General features: G+C 37.3%; 1 protein-coding gene across 1 annotated transcript; it reads right to left on the bottom strand.

Moving 5' to 3' along the window:
- Positions 1-262: 262 nt before the first annotated feature.
- Positions 263-16,088, bottom strand: LOC111864532 (ubiquitin carboxyl-terminal hydrolase isozyme L5). The gene is made up of 7 exons (XM_023851843.2): positions 15,920-16,088; positions 12,717-12,780; positions 12,511-12,616; positions 7,103-7,290; positions 4,018-4,215; positions 1,688-1,787; positions 263-667 (listed from the first exon to the last, which is right to left on the bottom strand). Exons 1-7 carry the CDS (start codon positions 15,993-15,995, stop codon positions 422-424), a joined length of 978 nt encoding a protein of 325 aa, XP_023707611.1. The 5' UTR covers positions 15,996-16,088; the 3' UTR covers positions 263-421.
- Between the last annotated feature and the right edge of the window lie 338 nt (positions 16,089-16,426).

The raw sequence follows: 16,426 nt of genomic DNA, 5'->3' as shown, positions 1-16,426 counted from the left end.
ACGTGAAAGACGGAGTTTCTGCATCATACCCATTTGGAATGTATTCTCCATTCATAGCTATGACACTTTGTAAGAAATATAGATAACAGTATTCAAGTTTAAGCCATTAAAGTTAATCTGAACCTGGAAAAATAAATTTTAGCTCGGAATTCATTTCAATTATTGATATTTTGTTTAATAAAATAGCACACAAAATAGTTTGAGAACTAAAACCCTTAATTTTATTGATTTCAGTTTAAACACATAGAACATACAAACTGTTTCACAAATTTCCTTAGAAAATAAAAACAAGAGGAATAAATTTTCCCAACACATTTTAGGATATTGAATGATTCATTTATATTATTTGTGGGTAAAACAAAAATGTCACTATTCTTGTAATATTTGAGTTTCTGATTTGTATAGTAACACACAAGAGTTTTCATGCTTTTGCTTCTTCTCTCTTGGTTTCCTTTTCCAGAGCTCTTTCCTTAGCCTTTTCGTAAAGAGGCAGAAGTTGACCCTCTTTAGCAAGTATTTTTAAAATCTCTACAATGAGTGGGAGATAGTTATGTTTCCTTCTGATATTTTCAATCTGGTACTGTTTATTTTTTAGTTCTTCTTCCTCAATCAGTAATCGTAGCCTGGAGATTTCTGCTTGTTGAATATCAGTTTCCATGCCACTCTCCTAATGTGCAAAACAATCAAACAATATATGATATATATATTTCAAATTGTTCCATAAAATATGACCCAGTCAAAAAGATAATCAAAACAGTCAGGTTTTCATCAGTTTTGTGTGTAAGTGGTAGAAAAACAATTCAAAATCGTTATTCTGTATTCAAAATAAACATGGCCTACCAAAGAGAAACCATACATGGCTGCCCACAAATAAATATAGGAACTTAAATTGTCAGCAAAGAACACAAATATATTTGAGATTCCAGTTATTAATATGGTCTCATTGTGTATTTGTGTAAGAACTATGCTCTATTACACAAATACATATATATAAGAACAGACTGATGATAAACTGAGGATATGGAACTAAAACATATTCACAAAGTGAACTAGAAATATACAACACAAACAACTCATTCTAGTAAATAAATAGGTCTATTTTTTATCTTCTTGCTTAATTCAAGCCTCTGTATTGTGTTACTGCCTCAGTTTACTCAGCCCTTTGCTCTTTTCCTACCACCATACTGCACTTACTGGTCCTTTGGCCCACTTAAAATTGGCATTAATTTTTTTTGCCAAATTTCTTCTGTCGGCAGTACAGGCAGCTCAACCTGGAGTACCTGTAGAAAACCTATCTCAGTCCACTGTATCCTCCACAGGCAATTTTGCATTAACCCTCACTGTAGAAGGAACAGGATAAGACTCTGCTACTGTAACTATTGTGGGGTAAGTTATACAACAGTGTTGTGTGAAAAGAAGCATCTACTCCTGCATTGCTGACATATCTTGACACAAATGTGAAATGCTATATTTCTTTTTAGATTATTCCAAAGACAATATTCATGTTTTACAAACTTAAATATACTATTATGCCAACAGCTACAATGCATCTGATAAATAATATTACAAGGTTCAATGAAGTTTGCTTCAACAGTTCACTGCAAGAAAGGACAAGCTAAACCTAAGGAATGTTTAGAGTCTGAAAAAGAGAAACATTTTTACATTCCGTACCAATTAATGTACCCACCTCCATTTGTTTTTGAATCTGTGAAATTTTCTTCTCATATGTCATTTTTCGGTCAGATACAATTGCCATTAGATTAAAATGTATTTCACCTTCATTATACCTGAAACACAGGATTCAGAAATGCTAATGTTAAAAACAGGGTCCACATGAATGTGAATGAGTGGGAAGTACTGTGTATTTTATTCATTCAGTGTTGTGCTAACTCTATTAGAATTAAAATTCTCTTCACTGTCTTTTCAACTTTCAACTTGAAATCCCCTGTGGCAGTTTTCTTGTATGACACTCAATTGTTTTGCATTTTGCACCTCTTCAAACATACCACAACTCTTGCTACCTACTGGTTTACAAATGCTGCCCTACAACAATAGCAATGACAGATAAGTAAAAGAAAGAGTGAATATTTAAAAGCAGCTGCTCACACCTGTGAGCCCCAAGCATAATCTAACAATAGCCAACATATCAGATGTGTATGATGCAAAATCCACTGTATCCTGGATAAACACAAAACAGTGAATCTAAGGGATTCAAAAGATACAATAAGACAAATATTCTGGTCACCAGAAAGTCGATCAGTATTTTCTGGCTTCCGCTCACTGAGCCATGTAAATGATCGCAACTCACCACAAATGGGGGCAGTCGGTCAAGCATATTTTGTGAGCCCTGTGTCTGATGTTCAAAAAACTTGCTCTGCTCCTGACTTTAGTTGATTTGTTACCATCATGACAGACTTGTTATTATGTCTCATTTTAAAATTATTAGCAAAAGTGGTTTGGAGGTCAGTATACTAACACAGAATTTAAAAGGACCCAGGCTCAGACCCAGCTGCCACTTATAATCTTAAAATGACAATTCCATGAACATAATGGGAATCATCATCTGAAGATGGGAGATGAACTGATGCCTAAAATGTTGTGTATATCCATTCAGCAGTTCTCGAGTTGTTACATGCAGGGTGACGGACAGGCAAATACTGTCAAGCTAATATGTGCCCATTTGCAACTTTCTGTTACAAGAATACTGCCACATCTGCCATTACTTTCTTAAAAATTTAGTACCATGCGGTAATATATATATATATATATATATATATAATTAGAAAAGGTTTATATTTCAGCAGTTTTGGATATTACAAGTACTTACCATAACGAACATTTTTATGAAATTTATAAATTCTCTTTATAATGAGGTTACACTGTATAACTGACTAACCTAATGATATCTACATGAAACTCAAGTAGCTAATTTTACCAGTTACAATTATTGTGCCATCTGAATTCGTCTAATGAGAACTAAGGTATCCCCAAGATATTCCTAATAACGTGGTCTGTGGACCATGAAACTGCACCTACAAGCTCAAATCATAAATATTCATAACATTACAAGCAAGAAACTACTGGGATACATAATATATATATTGTGACATGTTGCGTAACGGAGGACCCCTACCTCCCCAGATGCACGTGGCAGTAAAGTAGCGCTCGCGTAATAGGCGAGTCATCACCCCGCCACTCTCCCCGCGGTGACGTCACGAGCGGATCCGAAGTTAGCCGAGGCCCCGCAACCTGGTAGCTATGCAACGCGAGTCAACAGCGGTGATGTAACAGGATGACGTGGCACTCATTACTCAATAGGCAAGCACTGCAGCTATATAAGTGAGCTGCACAGTGGCTGCCAGTCAGTTGTAATGTAAGAGTCGCCGAGTTCAGTAGTAGTCGAACGAGTGTTTTATCAACAGTTCTCCAGTCAGCTGACTACAGTTGGAGTATAGCGGCCGTCGTGGAAAGAAGAGCTGGACGTGTGTGTGATTGTGTAATTGGGAGTGTGTGATATGGTGATACAAAGCTCCCCTACTGTAAACGTGTAGACTACTGAAGACAGAGTGAGCTGATTTGCGCTTAGGGTTATAAATCGTGAAACCCCGCAACAGTGGTAACAGATTAATGCGATTAGGGTTATAAAGTGTGAAATCCCGCAACTGTGTGATAAGTAATCGTAGCCGTTACTTGTAGATTGTTCAATAAACCAATTAACGATCTCTACGGCGTCTTCAGTAACGAAACACGTTACAATATATATATATAATCGGGATATATAATTTCATAGCTATCATCAGCCAGCTGGAAAAGACTTTCTAACAAAGAGGAAGAACTTCTGAAGAAGCAGTCATCACAACCTTAGCTCCTTGCATGTGCTTTATTACATTCAGTTAATTATTGCCTCTCATTTAAATTTTGTACGTCTTCATCAGCTTGGTGCTGAACGTCACATAACAAAATAGTATACATGAAAATACACTACAGGCATTTTTCTTCAAATAATGTACAACTTACTTCTTTATCCTTTTCTCAATAATGGGACGGACAATATCTAACCAATCCACATCTGGAGTAACTGCACCCAGATCAATGGGACCTTCTTTAAGTCCATCCAGTTCATATAACCGTCCATCTATAGGAATGTAACCAACAAAGTGGTATACATCATCATCCTTGGAAGCCAATTTGGATTCAAATTCAAAGAGGGTCTGCCTGAAAAAACAGAAAGAACGCAATGAGAGAGAAATTGTACAACAGACACCTAGAAGTACCTTGCAGAGTACTGTCATGTGTATAGGGGTATGCATGACATACTTAATGGTTTCTAGTTTGGATGATTGGATTTATTAGCACATCAGTTACCATCTCTCTTAATTACAATTAATACAGCACTTTCACTGATTTACACACTTTTTGGTCCACTGTTGCACACACATTAGGGTTCCCAGTCTTCACCAATCATCTCTTAGCAATGGATCTCAACACAGAAACTATCACTTCAAATCACTATGAAGTCTTCTTGTCTTCAATCACTTTGTACTCCTCTGTCATAATTTGTACTCAACTAATCTTCACAATTTACTAAGGACATCCTCCATTCTTGTCCTAGCATTCTCAACTGTTCTTAGCTTCAAAGTCAAATTCACATTGCGACTGACGGTCGGTCAGTCAGTCAGTCAGTCAGTCAGTCAGTAAGTCTTGGTGTCGAGCTCCATCTGGGTTTCATGACCAGATATTATTACCATTTGACAGTTATGGTCTTGTTTCTGTGGGGCGCCCTCTCTGACGAGAGGACGGGTGTCTTTTGTATATGATGCTGGCACTTGCCAGCACAGTTTTTCTCGAATCCCGAGTCCCTTGGGACTTGTGACCATATTTTACTGTCTCAGATATGAGACTTCCCTTTTCGTCGCCTCCTACGAATCGCAGGATGACGGTGGAGGTATCTGATAGTGCCTCCACACGGAGTTGTTCTTAGCTTCTGAATTCACTTCTCTTATAAGCACTCTGCACAGACCCCATGGAAAACACAGCTTGTATTGTTGATGACGTCACTACATTGCATAGCATGGTCCAATACACGGAAATATGTTTACAGAGCCAGTGTCTAGAACCAGATTGCATAACCCCATTGTTCTATTGTTGTGTGCGTGTATTACTTAGCAACAGTTGTTTGTGTAGCTCAACCATTCTTGCATGAGGCAAATATGCCACAGTATAGTGAAATTATTATAAAAGGTACCTGAAATTAACAAATGCAGTCTGCTAAGATCACAAGGTATGAAAGAGGATTTCATGATGAATTCTTCAGATTTAGGTATTAAAATTTGGGATGCTGAGACCATGTTCTGGCAAGCTAGCTTGTCCTAGTTTATAGTTCTGCACCAAGTGAATATGGAAGTCTTTTGTTCAAAACATAAACATTTCAGACAGCACTATGCATGAGGTGTTCAAGTTCCTGAAATTACAGTGCTGAACAGCAGCACATTGGTCACAATAGGTGTCTGAATGACCTTGCAACTTGACAGTTATGCCACACATTTTTTCCATGTAGATCAGATGTTCCGTTCAGTTTTTATAACCGGTTCTGTCATAGAGTGTGCTGTTGTCTTGTCAATTTGGTATGGAGTCTGAAAGGAGCAAAGAATTTGTGTTAAATTCTGTTTCAAAGTAGGGAAAACAGCTGCAAAAACCCATATCAAGTTGCGTGAAGCTTACAATGATAATGCCTCTAGTAAAATGATGACCTACAAATGGTTCAGATGTTTAAAAAATTGAAGAACTTCAACAGATGACAATGAGTGGCCTGGCTGACCTTAAATTTAAAGATCCAAACCTCCGAGTAACCAGGTGAAAAACGTTATCCATGGGAATAATGAACTGACTATCTGAAAAGTTGCAGACGAGGTTAGAATATACATTGGTTCATGCCACACAATTTTAACAGAAGATTTAGGAATGCATCGGGTCTCAGAAACTTATGCCAAGACTCTTGACTAACGATCAGAAACTGCAATGATTTTCCAACCGTGAAAATCTCCTCCAAAGAGCAAATGACAACGAAAATCTTTTGAAAAACGTTATTACTGGTGATGAGATGCATGTTTATGGTTACTACACTGAAATCAAGCAACAGTTCTGACACTGGAAGAGTCGTGCACAACAGGTGCACTCAGGAGTGAGAACAATGCTGCTTCGTTTTCTCTATCACTGAGGCAGTGTGCAGTACAAATCCACTCCTGATGGTCAGACAATTACTCAAGGTCTTTATCTGGAGGTTCTGAGACGTCTGCAGGCTGCAGCATTAAGAAAGCAACCTGAAATGTGGACTTCAGGATGTGCTCATTAACATAGCAGCATCAATTAATTGGTCCTTAGGAAAACAACAAATTCCTACCCTTCCACAGCCCGCCTATCACCTGCCCTCTCCCCTCCCAACGTTTTACTCTTCCCTAAATTCAAAATTACCCTTAAGAAAACGATTTCAGACAGTGGATGACATCATCACTAATGCAACAAATGATTTGAAAGTGATACCACAAACATCCTTTGAAAATACGATGTATAAGATGATAAATCTTAACAAATTTTAATATATAAATTTTATTATAGTACATGACAAATATAAATTTTAAATCATTTTATAAACGACACATGATGGCGAGCATTGCAATAGTTTAACGTAAATAACACACCTAAGGATGGCACAGTGATGCCGAAACATGTAGTGAAGTCACAAGTGAGACTGTGTGCACTAGAAGACGGTCAATACATACACATCATGGACGCGAATCAGTGCAACAGCATGCTAAAATACAACATTATCCTTTGAAAAGTGCTTCCAAAAGTGGGAAAGGCAATGGGAGCTGTGTATTGCTGTGCAAGGGGACTATTTTGAAAGGTATAATATTCAATAAAATGTAAGCAGAGAAATATATTATTTATAGACAAATTTTAGAAACTTTCTGAACACACATTGTATATGACCAAAGGGCTTGAAGTCAGCCTCTGCAACATGGTGTACACAATACCCACATTGTTAGTCAAACTCAAATAAGGAATTTCCTAGGCAAAAATACTCACATTCACCTTTACTTACCGGGCAAATGAATTGTGAACAGAGCGTATGGTCTGAGAGTTGCTCAGTGTGAGCCCTTTCATGTTAGCATCAAAAGTCTGGCAGAACTCTTTGAATTCTGTAAGGGTTGGGCCTAGAGTTAAGTCTGGGTGTTTGCAATTTAATAAAATGCTAAGGATTGCTTGAGTAGCACAGGCATTATTGATGACCTAAAATAAAGAAAACTGTTATTAGCATCTAAAAGGACAACCATCAGCCTTGACTACATGCAAGTGTTCCAGCTGTCAATATAACTAACATTTTTATTATCTCTGCATCATACATCAAGTAAATAAAAAAAATAACAAAAGAAGAAGGAATATCACTTCTAAGGTTTGTCAGTCCTTAGTTCTTGACAAAAATGTTCATTGTTCCAACACATTTACAGCTCGTACATAAAATTACACTTAAAATACAAATGATCTGCACAAGATAGAATTATTTAAAAATACTACATTCTTGGCATCCACAGAAACACACAACAGTTTAAAGCCCACGAATTTACTCAGTAAAGACGTTCCTGAAAATCATAAAACTATTGTCACTTTTCATGAATGTTTTATGCACACAATACTGACAATCCCTTTACCCAATTTTTATGTCTGCTCTTTTCAGGGTGTAAGTTTCAACATTTGAAGTGGCAACTTCAATCTTCTTCATCATATTTGTGTAAAATACCTCCGATGTACCAGGCTTAAAACAAATGCATTAAGGATTTTCAAGCAACTTTGGTTTTCTCCATATGACTTGCACAACTACAACATGATACTGTCTCACTGCACAGCACAGATTCCAATGATCAATGAAACTGATTTTCTCACAAACTACTCCACTGATTTTACAGCAACTTAGGCCAACATATTATGACAAGATGTCCGAATTTTGGAATCAGAGAAGTGTTGCAGAGGTATCCACTGTTGTGCACTGGCTTGTTAAAAAAGAAGGGCCCTATGGCAACCAATATGCACACAACAGCCTTAGGAACACAGGTCTGTTTCAAAGCTATATAAGAACAGCCAGGTACAGCCAGTGAGACTCAGATGGGAGCTGTCAATCACAAAAGCATCAGGTCCAATTCTCGTTACTGAAGGCTGTAACCAAGCAACAAGTATGTGAAGATATAGGAAACTTGGAATACACTGCAGTCATTTGTAGACCATGAAGAACAATAAGTGTGTAATTATCTACAGTTTAGAGTAATCAGTACCAAAGACATTCAATTATCAAACTAAACCCTGCATCTAGTCACAAACTCATGACAATTTAACCCTTTAAAGCACGGTGGTTACCATATGTTCAACCTCCTTTAATACATATATTACAATTCTCAATTCTGCTCACAGATTGCATTTGTGCATTTTGTATGGTTCTTACAGTAAACAGCAATTTCCTTCCCTAAACAGCATTAAGAGCTGGTCTTTGGAGAGGAGACTTACTGTGTTTCCTGTGAGGTACGAACCGAAATTGTATATAAAGCATGAAGAAATTCAGTCTTTAAACGGTTAATCATCATATCATATCACAATGATTTCTTTCCTTCTCAAATCTGGACATAGATGAATTTGAATCAAAGTATGCAACAGGATTTTAACTGTTTTCATTGCCTGGTACAAGAATACAGAACTCATTACTTGTACACTGCAACTTCAACATAGTACAAATTTGTGGAATTTGTAAAAATGCTTGTTATAACAAATACATGGAACCACTTATAAACTATAATATCATAAATACTTGGAACATCCAAACATCACCAAAATATATAATTTTCAAGCCCAACTTTTAATTACATATATTACTATAAAAATATTAAGATTTAGAACATAAAGCAGGAACTGCAATATTTCTTCCTTTTGGCAAGTTTTAAACAAAAACTTGCAAAAGTGCCTGTATTAGCTTTGCTGTGTTTATTTATCCAGCCATCCATCTCCATGTAACAAATGGAGAACAGTGAAACTAATTTTCCTGAAATCTGTTATGGGGGAGTTTTACTAAAATATGCCAACATATTTCAGATTCAGTTAAAATTTGATGATGATGTAGGGCACTATCAGAATGTATTTCAGCACACAATTTATACAAAAATCAAATGCGAACTCACTCAGTTATTAGATCGAAAATTGTTTTTAAGTTGTAGACAAAAATAAAACATATTTCATGTTCCCATAAGACTCATGTAGAAGTCTTTTTAAGAAAATAGATATTTTACCATTGTCATGTGTATATATTTTTTCTTTGATGTTATTTGTGATAGATAAAAATAATTTCTGTTCAGTTTCTGACGTTCATGTCCTGAACATGAGAAGCAAAAATCAAATTTATAGTCCAACTTCAAATCTTTCTATTTTCCAGAAGGGCACTGGTATTAGGTTATTTAATAGACTGCCAAAGACCATTCAAAGTCTTAGAAAGGTTAAAATCAGTTTTAAAAATAATTATTTTCATATTTCATGAATAACTCATTTTATAAAGTCGATGAATTTTTGGAGCATACAGTAAATAATTAGTTACAGTGTTAGTTTAGCTTCGTATTGTCTTTCTACTTTCTTTGTGTTATGCTTGTGACCAGTTTCATGTCCATTGTATTTTGGACTTGCAGAATGTGAAATATATGAATGTATGTATGTAAGATTTTTGAGATCATGAAACAAAATGGATTTTCTGCTGTCTACAGACAATAATACAGTGAATGCAACAGAACTATTTCTTACATTATTTGACCACTTCCTAAGTTGCTTGAAGTGGTTACCACATAAGACATGAAAGTAATGATGAATAGTTCAACATTCCCAATCTGGTTAGTATTAGCTGATAGAAGATTTCCTCACACCCAAATAATCTCTTGTCCATGAAGTTCGATACCACATCAAGCAGAATGTTCTGACACTCAGATTTTCTTCATTTATCCAATGCTTCAGTTTTTTGAACATATAAATATACAAATGACCTTTTCTTCCAAAATGTATTCCTTACATGAGCTGTTCTACTCTTCCACGGTGATGTATGTCATATACTATACAAGCTGAATACCCTATCATCTTGATTCCTTTAACATTAAATACATGTTCCTTATATCTAATATACAGTGTCCCAGGAAGAAAGGTCAATATTTGGGAGGTCACAGTATCAGATACTCCAAGCAAAAAGAGCTGTGTATGTTCATGTGTCCTATTCCAAACAGTTTCCAAGAGAGTACTGTGGATGTTATCGCCCACATAAAGGAACATCCAGATGCACTGAGACAAGCAGCACACCCTTACAAGAGCTGCAAAGTGCATTGATGATGACAGTGGAATTTTTTTAAAATGTATTATACTAGGTAAACTCTACCAACTTTGTCACTTGAACAATAAATACTGGTATTAGAAAGAGTATGTAACACCTCTTCCTTACCAACAATTTTTGAGCTGTACAGTGAAATAGCCCTATCTTGGAAATACAACACGCGAAGATATACACTTCTATGCTTAGAGTGATCGATACTATGGCCTCCCAGAATACTGTCCTTTTCTCCTGGGTCATAATGATCATTCCATCTGACCTATATACATATATGATTTATTGCAATCTAAACATCAACATTTGTAAATTCTTTATTTTCATGATCCTTGGAAACAGGAACTGTGTGATATATACAGAGTGTCCCAGGAGGAATGGTCAAAACTTCGGGAGGGTGTTCCTTATGTTAAAGTATGCCGATATAACCCAAAACACCTATGTCCAAAGCTGAACGGTTACGGAGATAATGGCCAGAGAAGTGTCAAACTTTGACCGGTGTTGCACACTTGTTGATTACAAAATACATATTAAAACTGGCAGGAATATGTGGTTTCTGTAATGTTAATAATGTACGTAACATCAAACTAACTTGTGAGTGACATGAAGCCATAAAATTGAAGTACAAAATACTCGCTCACCATGTCATAACTGTCCTTAGGGTTTCCAAGCACTATACATGACACATGACTGGCAAGCGCTGACGTAACATGGCTGACTGTGCTATAAGCCGACCACATAACTGTATTAAACGTACATTCATGGAAACTCTCTTTTAGAATTTCGTTTCCATTATCTCATGTGGATTATTATGGGACCACGTATGCACATTTCGTAAATTATTTACACCATCCAGGGTAAAAGACGCCTCATTACTGAATAAAATGACGCTTAACAGTTCGGGATGAGCTTTTATCCAGTGGCACAAATCCATACACTGTGCATGGTCGCCTGGTTCCAGATGTTGTACCCTTTGATCATGGTAAGGATACAACTCTTCATCATATAAAGTTCGCCGCACTTTCGTATGTGATACGCCGATGCGAGAGGCCATTCTACGAGTGGACAGACGCGGACTTCTCTGAACCATCTCAAGAACGTTCTCTCGTGTGTTTATCATTCGTACATCCTCCCTTTCAGACTGAACAGGAACACTTGGAAGAGAACCAGTATCACGCAATGTCTGGTGAATTCGCGTAAATACACTTCGAGATGGAATCCTTTGATTGGGAAAACGCCTTTGGTACTCTTCAACAGCAGCACATGCATTGCCACCGCAAAATCCATACACAAAATGCATATCACAATATTCAACGTGTGAAAACACAAAAGGCATTTCAGCAACTCCGCACAACTACACATAATTTACCAAGCATTCACGATGCTGCCGCAACGTACTCTGTAGGCTCTGTAGGTAGCATATGAGCCACATGAGCTTACGGCTAGTGTGAATCACCGCACTCAAGGACAAACATAGATAAGGCATTTCAGCTGACAGGTGGTTATATCGGCATACTTTAACATAAGGAACACCCTCCAAAAGTTTTGACCATTCCTCCTGGGACACCCTGTATATATATATATTATTTGTTCTGAAAGCTGTCTTTAGTTCCGTTTTTGAACAATTTTGTGACAGTAGCTACATAATTAGCTGGGCTGTGAATAAGAGCCATTTATGTTATTGCTTATTTGTTGTTTACTGCTTTTTATAACTTCTATTATACACCCTTATTGTTCCTTCTTATATCCATTATCTTTTGCAATCTTAGTAACATTATTAAGTTTCTTATGTTTATATATTTCATTCAAGAGTGATTTACTTAATCTATGGCTATGGCTCTATCTTCCGAAGTTGTCCATTTTCTGCTCACCTAGATAACAGGAATTCGTGGACCTCCTGTATATAGACAAATGGCCAAAACATACATAGGAAGAACTGCTTATGTACTGATTAAATTGCATGTTATTAGATGGTAGCTTTCTGAATTCAATATATGACAATGAACCTTCAGGTTCCATAGAAAGTAGGGGATTTGATTGAGTGACTATTGGCTTCTCAAGAACAGGACTCTGATCCATGGAGCTTGTTAGGAAAAAACATCAAGTGCTTTTACCTGTTTAGCAAAAAATATTTTATCCAGTCGGGTGTCTTGAACAATGGACCCAGTGGGCTCGTCATCTTGAACCCATTTAAACAAGAAGATCAACCCATGGATAGGTCTGCATAAAGAAAGAGGTGGACATAACAAATATGAAAACAGTCCCAAACCCTCTAAAGTTAGCCGTCAACACAACATAAATATAATAAAAACATACATACTTCAAATTTTCAAATTGTTCTGCATCTAAACTCCACAGTTCCTCTACCTGGACACCTTTCACACCTATGAAATAAAAATTCATCATTACTGAATAATGAAATACTTAAAACCTACAAAGTAAGAAAATTATGAGAGCCACAGGTGAACTGTCACTTCAGATTAGCTTCAACGGCCACAGTATGTTAGTCAACTTTGATATGGGAAAATTACATTTGTTTACATGTTCACCTGTAAAAAAAAATGTAAAACTATCCCTGCAGCAGGCCACGAAGCCCTACTGGGTTGTTCGGGTTGTGAGACATTGAGGGTGCACATTATCTAGACAATCAACTCACATGGCAGTAAGCTTGTCAGCCTTACGCACCGGATGCCCTTTAGCCCCTAGGAAGATTTCTAGTACTCATTTCTGTTAGAGGCTGAGTCAAACCCAAGGCCACAGTGTGGCTGGAAGGATTAGGTCAATTGAAAAAAATCCACCTCATCGGGACTTGAACCCGTGACCTTCCGGCTTGTAGCATGTATATGTGTAAGGGGTGTGCCATAAAATCCAGCCCTCGCACTGTGACCTTCAATGATCTATTGTGCTTCCCCTTCGGATTAACCCTTTATTAATCCTACACTTTGAATGAAATGTAGGACTTTATTTATGGGGACATCATAAAAGTCACTTGGTTCCATGAAGAACTGACCAGTGGCAGTGTCCAGTAAGTAATCCTACCACCCATCTTAATTGATCTCTATTTGATTTCAACAGGTCCTTCGTTCTTCTGGCACAGGGTCCTGATATAAACCCCTTTGCATGTTTGAGTCCAACTGTGGCTTCCCAGTGATTTTGTGATTTCTATCTGTCCAGTCCCTAATCACTTTCTTGGCAACTCCTACTGAGATGCCGCAAGCTGGTTCAGGTCCTATGAATGGCTGTTCAGATCCTGTTCTTGCCAGCTGATCTGCGGTTTCATTCCCAGCAATACCCTCATGACCTGGCACCCATATCAGTTGAACTCTAGTTGTTTGGCCAGTTGTGTGAGGGATTTTGAAGTGATCTGGTGTGTACCAAGTGCTTTAATTGCACTTGACTGTCTGACAGAATACAGATATTCCTATTTTTATAGTTTCTATCTAAATTCTCAACTGCACACGCCTTAATGGCATACACTTCTGCCTGGAATACTGCTGTGTACTGACCAAAGCTAAAACTACATTTCTGCCCATGGCTTGTAGCATAGTGCACCAACCAACTACATTACTGCATGCCCCCAAACAGACAAATGGTCATCTGTAAGTAACTTAATAAAGTCTGTTCAGAAACATATTTTATGATTCAGGTTAAATTTCAGTCAGTTCCTAACAACGGTTTATTTTGATGTGAGCCATGCATTCTCAGAAGGGATTATTCTTAAACCATCACATTATGCTTTCTTTTCAATTATAGTGAGTGTATGAGAGTAAAGATTCCTCTTAGGGCAGTGGTTTCTAAAGTGAAGCCCTAGGAAGGTGAAGAGAAGTTGGTTCAGGGGGTGCAGGATATTCTGAGAATATAGTAATATCCAAATTTATTACAATTCTCAAAATGTCATGATACTAACTGTATAATTTTGTGCTTTACTCATATCTTGCTATTATTCCTAAAAACTCAAAACGTGTTTATTGTAAAATTAGAAACACACAAAGTTAAAAAGAGGGACAAAATGAGATCTCTGATAAGCTGAGGCGTACCATTTCAGTGACCCTACTGTGTATATATATATATATATTTTTTTTAAGGATTTTGTTTCTTTCTGCCTTAAAATTAATATAATATCCATAATATATTTGCAGAATCTCCTTCCCAAGATAGACAGGCAGTACAAGTTCAGCCCCCTTCACGAAAGACGATAGGAGAAGTGACACGAGCCTACCTGGTTTATAAATTTTAACTTAAACAACAAAGTTTTAAAAACTTTAACCAGGAAAGCTGCTGTGATTGTGAAAAAATTGGATTTTGTGTATATTGTGTGTTCCAGGCATTGTGTGTGTGTGTGTGTGTGTATGTAGTTTGGCACTCAGAACACCTATTGTGATAGCGGTTTCCGAATAAGTATCGATGTTCCCTCTGAAGAAGACCCGTAAGGATCGAAACACGTTAGGGTGCTAAGTTTTCAAGTGGTAGAACTGAAATAGTCACAATGGACGGAGTTGTTTTATCTTCGTAACAGCCACTCTTATGTCAATACTGGTGGCATGTAACTGGTTTGTAATCACATGACATAAGAAGACAGCAGCAAGTCATTTTCATTATATTTTTACAATCAATACCAACATGCATGCACACAAATTTGTACTCTTTGCTGAATATAATTAGAATGACAGAGTAGAGGATTAGGTGGGCAGGGCATGTAACATGCATCTGAGAAAAGAGGAATTCATATAGGTTGTTTTTGGGAAAGCCACAAGGAAGACTTAGATGTAGGTGGGAGGATAATATTAAAATGGATCTTATAAAAAAAGGATGGGGTGCTATGCACTCAATTCATCTGGCTCAGGATAGGGACCAGCATTGGATCTTGTGAACACAGTAATGAACTTTCAGGTTTCACAAAATGCCGAGATATTCTTGAGTAGGTGAGTGATTGGAAGTTTCTCAAAGACTCAGCACCATGGTAGTCACAATGAAAGTATGCTCTACAACTGTTCCCAAATGCCAAGTTAACCTTACCCCATTAACCTCAACTGGGAAAGTGCACTACGAAAACACCCTCCACTGTGACACAGCACATGATTCAAACCAAACTCTACATCATAATCTTGGTGTCTAAAGCTGAACATGTGAGCAAGATTGTATAGGGTACTGGATTCTTTTTAAAGATATTTGCTGTTGCACATTTTGGCTGATGTGTGCAAACCAAATATGTTCCTGCGCTTAATAACAGACAATTATTAATATACTTCAGTTATTTTTATAAAAACTCTTAATTATTCGGACTAACACACTATTAAGGCTGCTATGTATTCCTGTACTGAAACATGAAACCGACAATGTTTTGGAAGGCATAAAAAGTATATAATGTTTTACCAAATTTTACACAATTTTTAAATATTATCTGGTAAAAAATCTATTTCTGTTGGTAATAAACAGCAGTTAAGCAAAAAATAATTCACAAATACCAATCATCGCTATCCCTTCAAATCTACTCTCCATCCACATACAAAACTTCTGTATTACCAAATTCTTTGATTAATTCTGTGAAAACTCCAGGGTCACTTTCAATCAGACACCAGTTTCCTGCGCTATCAGCCATTTTCTTCAATGACTACAATAACATCAGATCACTGACGTCCACATGTGCTTGGGTCCACACAGCGCAACAAACGCTCCACCAGTATTCCGCAGGTACGCAGTATTACAACCAGGGGCACCAGGGGTATGCAGCTCAATTCTATTGGCGGGCAACACAGCCACTGCTGCCGCGGTGGCCGGCGGACACTCTCTTGATAAAAAAAAAGACTGCCGCCAGTGCCGAGGGCTCTGTCGGTAAGAAGGTATGCTATCATACCACCTGCCCTGTCGGTAAGAAAGTATGCTATTATACCACCAGCATTTTTTTACTGCTCCCTCCCAAAAAATCACTGGTTCACACATATAGCTAGAATTAATAATCGATGGAAATGAAATGTCCATATTTTACAGGCCCTGGTGGGAAACTTTCTCCAGATAAATAATGTTGCAACC

The sequence above is a fragment of the Cryptotermes secundus genome, unplaced genomic scaffold, assembly GCF_002891405.2.
Source record: "Cryptotermes secundus unplaced genomic scaffold, Csec_1.0 scaffold1118, whole genome shotgun sequence".
NCBI classification, from domain to species: Eukaryota; Metazoa; Arthropoda; class Insecta; order Blattodea; family Kalotermitidae; genus Cryptotermes; species Cryptotermes secundus.
The sequence above is the reverse complement of the archived record's forward strand: the minus strand, read 5'-3'. Positions and strand labels throughout refer to the sequence as shown.